At 51.3% G+C, this 6,874-nt stretch overlaps 1 protein-coding gene across 2 annotated transcripts in view; it reads left to right on the forward strand.

Moving 5' to 3' along the window:
• Positions 1-41: 41 nt before the first annotated feature.
• Positions 42-6,874, forward strand: part of RGS10 (regulator of G-protein signaling 10) — a 41,191-nt gene continuing 34,358 nt past the window's right edge. Inside the window, exon 1 of one of the 2 annotated variants that reach the window (XM_010859261.1) lies at positions 42-157. In XM_010859261.1, coding sequence (XP_010857563.1) covers positions 109-157 — 49 coding nt within the window. In that variant the 5' untranslated portion in view covers positions 42-108. Of the gene's footprint in view, positions 158-6,417; positions 6,825-6,874 lie in introns of those variants that run through there. The other variant, XM_010859260.1, reaches the window with a different exon arrangement.

The following is a 6,874-nucleotide window of genomic DNA, read 5'->3' on the forward strand; positions in this document are numbered from 1 at the left end:
GCTGAGCCAGCTCCTCCTCCTCCTCTGGCCTCCTCCTCCTCGTCTTCCTCCGGCTCAGCAGCCGCGCAGCCCGGCTGCTCCTCCTTCCTCCCCGGGGTGCTCGCGGCGATGTTCAACCGCGCCGTGAGTCGACTGAGCAGGAAGCGGCCGCCGTCAGGTAAGCGGTTTCCAGGGCTCCGCGGGCTGGGGATTGGGGCGCCCCCAGGGGCCGCGATGAGCCGCCCGGGCTGGTGCTGCCTGCCCCCACCTCCCCGGGCATCCTTCCCTCCTGCCCGGGGTCGGGTGCGGCTCAGCGATGCCCCGGGCAGGACGCGCCACTTCTCCCTGCTCTGTCCAGCGTCCCCGCGGTCCCAGTCTCGGCGGGAGCGCTGAGTCCCGAGACGCGCGTTGGGGAGGAAGTTTGTCTGAAAGGAGGAACAACAGCCGTTTTCTTCTTAGTGATGGTCTGGGAGAAAAAGGAGATCCAAAACACCTCCAAACTTTGCAGGTAGCATGGGCTCTAGATTCCGAAAGCAGAACGGAGTTCTGGAGGTCTTCGCCTCCGCTGCGGTCGTTGGTGCGCAGCGCGGAGCCCGCGGAAGGCACGCCCGGACCCGGGGCATCCAACTGGGCGGCCAGGCCTGGGTTGCAGGGCGTCTTCGGTTCTGCGCCGAGGAGCCGAAATGTAGGGCGGAGAAGGATGGTGAATACCGGGTGAAGGGCGCATCTGCAGTTCGCGCCAGGAAACAACAGACGTTACAAAGGATTCAGCTTGGCTGTCGCTCTGGACCAGCCTGTCACTCTGGACCAACCACAGTTGGGAGCGTTTCGATAGGACGAAGAGCTTGTGGTGAAGATGAAACCATGTCCTTGATTCCAACCATCTCACCCTTTTTGTTTCTTGCAGCTCAGCCCCTTTTAGCGCTCCAGGTGGGACCTAGTGAATTCTCTCTTCACCCTTAGGACAACCCATTGAGATAGGCATTGTCCTCAGCCCTCGCCACCAGGCAGCTGATAGGTAACTTGCTCCAAGTCACACTTAGGTGATGGAGAATCTTTCAAACCCAGCTCAGCCTGACTCTGGGGTTCAGAGGCTTTTCTGCCACCTCCCACTCCAAGAGTCGCTTCTGCTGGTACCAAGAGGGTCTGTACATGTTGGCCCCTATCTTTTTTTCACCTCGTGTCTTATTTTATGAGGGACACTGTGGTTAAGAGGATGAGTTGAAAGTAGATCGACTGAGTCCAAGTCCCACCTCCGCTAGGAGGTACACTGCTGCTGCTGCTAAGTCGCTTCAGTCGTTTCCCACTCTGTGAGACCCCAGAGATGGCAGCCCACCAGGCACCCCCACCCTGGATTCCCCAGGCAAGAATACTGGAGTGGGTTGCCATTTCCTTCTCCAATGCATGCATGCATGCTAAGTTGCTTCAATCGTGTCCAACTCTGTGTGACCCCATGGACAGCAGCCCACCAGGCTCCTCCATCCACGGGATTCTCCAGGCAAGAATATTGGAGTGGGTTGCTATTTCCTTCTCCAACTAGGTGCACTATCTCTGTGCAGACAAGGATCTGCAGAATGGCGATAAAATACCCCTCCTTAAACGCTGAATTGAAACTGCTTTCCCATCCATCATATTTTGCAAATTATTCCCTCTAATATTGAGAACAACTCAAAGTAGGACTCCATAGAGTTATTGTAAATTGCTTATATTAGTGTTAGTATTAGGGGTCATGTAAACTTTTCTGTGTTGCCTGTGAGTCAAAGGATTTCCCTGTTGGGTGTTTGCTTTGAAAGTGATAGTCACTCAGTTGTGTCTGACTCTTTGCGACCCCATGGACTGTAGCCCACCAGGCTTCTCTGTCCATAGAATTCTCCAGGCAAGAATGCTGGACTGGGTAGTCATTTTTTTCTCCAAGGGATCTCCCCGACCCAGGGATCAAACCCAGGTCTCCTGCATTGCAAGCAGATTCTTTACTGTCTGAACTATTCGATTTAGCCATTCCCTGTTGTTGGATGTTCACAGGCCAAAGGAGTGGTGCTCAGAGCCTGGAGTCTAAAGTTACTTACACCCCTGGTTCCTACCCTGACTCTAGCCTTCAGCTGCCTTGAGCAAGTTACTTGACCTCAGAGCCATTGCTAAATGGGAAATTTGGGACCTGGTTGCTAAACCATAGGTAGCTTGAAATTGGCTATTTTAGTGGCTATTTCCACCATGGAAATCAGCAGATGTTAAAAATCACGTGTTTTTTTTTTTTTTTTTAAATTCTAGGAGAGCTGCTGTCCATACTTAGTGTCCATTTTCCCATCTGTACAGTGGGTTTCATAGAGTTGTGGAACTAAATATACAAAAGCATATATATAATATAATATATATATGTATATATATATGAAGTCTCCAGTACAGTGCCTGGCATAACTGAGGATAATGGTTAGCTGTTATCTTTTCCACCTTTTTCCTATTATAAATAGAGCTGCTTTGAACATCCCTGCACAGGTCGGTTTTGGGGTGAAGTCTTCCAAATAGAACAAGTGAATTATGGATCACACATGGTTTTAGGGTGCTGTTGCATATGTGCAGATTGTACCCCAGAAAGACTGGGGGCAGTTTTAGGTATACCAGTGAAGTGTACCTCTTTCAGAGTAACACATTTTAAGGCTGATGAAATGTGGTTAGGTCACTGATAGAAAGATCAATAGGTACAAATCGTGGATTGGTGTTAAATGTCTGGCTTCCAGGAGCCTGGTTTCTTTATGATTTTTAGGTTTAACGTCTGTCTCTGGGTAGGAAAGGACAAATGAGCCTCTGCAAGTTTGGTCATCACCACCCAGCAGTGAGAAAGGGGGAATGTGGGCCCTGAGGCAAACGCACTGGGAAGCCAGCCAAGTGATCCAGGGGACTGTGGACTGAACTTTTTTTTTTTTTTTCTTTTTTGGTGATTCTGAATTATTTTCCTAAAGTGGCTGTCCAAATTGTATAAGCATCTAGCCCCACAAAAACTCGATCCATCCCTGCTGGACCCTGACTCAGACCTGGCTGCAGTCCTGCCTCCCAGCTCCTTTTACTCCAAACCTTTTCTTTTTTTCCACAAAATCTAACTGGAGACCATGTCTTTAAACTGAGGTTTGGCACTCCCAACCCTTAATTCCAAGTTTCGAAGTGTGATTCAAAGTGTGAATGTTCTCCTTTCTGAGGTTTCTCAAAGTGTGTTCATGAACCACAAGGGGGTGGGGGTGGTCTGATAAAATGCAGCTTTCCAGGCCATGACCCAGACCCCTCCCCTGTCTGATTCTGTCTTGAGCACCCAAGGTGGGAGGGAGTGTTGGCTGCATTTTTGACAAGCGCTCAGTTGGTTCTTAGGCTACTGAAGTGTGAGGAACCCTGGATGATTCCCTGCACCCACCCTGCCCCCTACGATGACTTGTGACGTTGATGGTACCTGGGATGCTCTTCACTTGAAAAAAAAAAAAAGCCAAAGCCATAGCCTTCCACCGCCCTGTGTGACCAGAACAGGACTGAACCACCGGGGGAATTCCCCACCCAGCCCCGAGCCTGTTATACATTATCCCATTAAACCTCTGGGACCAGCTGCAGATTTATTGCTGGGCTTAAGTTTTTATTTAAAGATGACAGTTGACATAACAATTTAATGTCTTTGTTATAACACTCCAACAGCAGGACTGGGTTGGCTGCTGGGGGAAATCTTCCCTGCAGAACATCACTGGGCTGGCCTGTGGGCTCAGAGAGAAGGAAGGAGACAGAGAGGACGGGCTGGGAGAGGGGCATCGTTTATACATGCGTGTTCCACACCGGCTGAGTCCTCAGTGCCAACTCTGAACATGGGCACGAGCAGCTTGCACGCTGGTGGGTGCCAGGCGCTCGGGGTGCTTTACTTGTCTTCACAGACTTTGTATTGGAACCGATGTGTTTTTTTTTCCCCTCGCTGTTAGAAATTGTGGAAACTAGGCAGGTGCTGGGCTGGGCCATGTCCTCGGGTTTCCTGGGTGAACTGAGTCACTTCCCTCCCTGGGGTTGAGTAATCCCCCTTGGGCTCCTGCTGCTGGGCTCTGGGAACTTGCTGTTTAAACTGTACTAAATTTACTCCCACCCATTTCATCTGCTTCCCCCAGATAGCTCTCCAGGGCAGCAACCCCGGGGGTGGCAGTGGGGGTCAGAGGGGCCCACGTGGGCGACAGCAGCGGCTCCCCGATAAGAGCTGTCAGGAGGCGTTCACTGGGGCAAAACAGTGCCTTGCAGGCTTCCGGGGACCAGTTTCCCTCCCAAGCAAGTACCCTGCTCTCGAGGGCCCAGTGCCTGTGGTTCGGTTCTGCTGCCCCTGGTCTGGGGTGCTCTCAGGGAACCCCTCATCTGGCCTGCCTTCTCTCCCGGTGCCCCCATCCCCAGCTCTGCTCCTGGGTGGCTGGACATCCCCCCGCCTCTGACCTGTGTCCTCCCAGAACTCCAGGAGACCCACTCTTCCAGACCTCCTGCCTCCCTCTCTCTCAGCACCAGAAACACAGCCTGTCCATCTTGTTTCTGCTTGAACAGCGCAGAGACCGTCAAGGGACAGGGACAGTCTGGAGCTGCCTATTTGAGAAGGACTCAGAGCTCTGACCCGAGCCCAGAGCTGCTGGCGTGACCTCACGCAGTATCCATTTTGTCCTCTTAGCTCACCTGTATTAATACTGAGAGTGAGTGTGATGCGCTGGCTTTTCTTTTTCCTTCCCTGCCTCCCTGTTGCCTTGCTTCACATCCTTCCTTCCTTCTTTCTGTCTCTCCCTCTCCAATCAGGACATTAAAAGCCAACAACACCATCATCAACCGTCTTGCAGTTCAGTTCAGTCGCTCAGTCATGTCTGACTCTCTGTGACCCCATGAACCGCAGCACGCCAGGCCTCCCTGTCCATCACCCGAAGTGATGGGGGAGACTCCCGGAGTCCACCCGAACTAATGTCCATTGAGTCGATAATGCCATCCTACCATCTCATCCTCTGTCATCCCTTTCTCCTCCTGCCTTCAATCTTTCCCAACATCAGGGTCTTTTCAAATGAGTCAACTCTTTGTATCAGGTGGCCAAAATATTGGAGTTTCAGCTTCCAGCATCAGTCCTTCCAATGAACACCCAGGACTGATCTCCTTTAGGATGGACTGGTTTTATCATCCCACATGTCTTTATCATCCCACAAATGAAGGATGTTTCAACACCCCCAATAGTAGGAAAGATACAATCTCATGTAAAGAACTGTCCTGATAACAAGAATCTTCTAGAAGCTGTTGCTTCTAGTGAGAGGCTCTGGGTTGTTGAGGGACAGGGAAGATAGGAAGACCTGTCCCACTGTAGCTCTTGTCTTTTGTACCGTGTAAATAAATGCATTTATTTACTTAAAAAAGACAACCCCAGACTGCCCTTACTTGGTCAACACAGCTCACTTTGGTAAATATTTCCTCCTGCTCATTCTCATTCCTTCATGGACCAGTGAAGAAAATTTCATGCAGTGTGTGGCAAGGCAGGCAGTGGCCATCAGGGAATGCCTGGCCTCATCTTCTCTGTCAATTTTAAGTTCCCTGAGAAAAAGGGCCTGCCTTTTATTTCTTGCATCTTACTCAGCCCTTCCCTTTGAAGCCTTTGCAGCCAGACAGCCTAGGGTTGAGTCCTAGCTCATCTAGCTCCTGGCTTGCTCCTCTGCTTGCCTTGGTTTCCTCATCTGTAATGGGCCAGTGATGGACCCAGGCTCCAAGGGCTGTGGTCGGGTTGAGACGGGAGGTAATCGGTGTTCAGTACGTGCCGGATCTTTGTACAACCATCATCCTCCTTTCTGCCTTACCCTACACCCCAACAATCTATCAGAAAACTGTTATCACTGTAAATCTATACATGAATGCCAAGCACTGTGTACCCTGAGGGAGACACAACTGTTACTCTCAAGAAATACACAGAATACAAGAAATACACTCTCAAGAAATGTCCCTGCTGACACTGGAGGGAAAAAGTTGCTTATTTGCCCAAATGTAGGGGCCGGGGTTGAGGGTGGGCCTGCCCTGTGGCTCAGTCGGTAAAGAATCTGCCTGTAATGCAGGAGACCAGAGTTTGATCTGTGAGTCAGGAAGATCCTCTGGAGAAGGAAATGGCAGCCCACTCCAGTATTCTTGCCTGGAGAATCCCAGGGACAGAGCAGCCTGGAGGGCTACAGTATGTGGTCACAAGAGTTGGACGCAATTTAGGGGCTAAACCACCACCTGGGGCCAGGGGAGAGCGAGGGCACATTTCTGCATAAATGTCTAGTCCCCTGATGCTGGGAAAGATTGAGAGCAGGAGGAGAAGGGGGCGACAGAGAATGAGATGGTTGGATGGCATCACCGACTCAATGGACGTGAGTTTGAGCCAACTCCGGGAGACAGTGAAGGACAGGGAAGTCTGGCGTGCTGCAGTCCAGGGGGTCGCAGAGAGTCGGACATGACTTAGCGACTGAACAATAACTGGTTCCAGAGGAAGCACAGGGGCTTCTGGAAAGTGAGAAAAAACACTGTCAGGGTCTTTACTTTCACCTCCAGAACTGGGCTCTTGGGGAGTTTTTATTTTTTCTGGGCTTTTGCCTAGAAAGTGAGGACTCTAAGAGGCTACGAATAACAGTCTGGCGTTATTTCCTTCCCTCTGGTAGAAACTGGAAACCAGTGGCCATCTGTTGTTTAGTCCACTCAAAAGAGGATGTTGAGGCTTGTTTTTCCTCCGGCCCCGAGGGTGCTCAGGAGCCCCGTAGCCCCTGCTCGTCTTGTACAATGTGTCTCTGAGAAGACGGCGGAGTGTGGGGCTGCGTGGACGTCCCCAGGCGGACCCCAGGGCATGGCACGTAAGGAGGGTTCCCATCCCTGGAGCTGATATGCCCTCCACTTAGCCATC

Source organism: Bison bison, unplaced genomic scaffold, assembly GCF_000754665.1.
Source record: "Bison bison bison isolate TAMUID 2011002044 unplaced genomic scaffold, Bison_UMD1.0 scf7180017864456, whole genome shotgun sequence".
In the NCBI taxonomy this organism is placed as follows: Eukaryota; Metazoa; Chordata; class Mammalia; order Artiodactyla; family Bovidae; genus Bison; species Bison bison.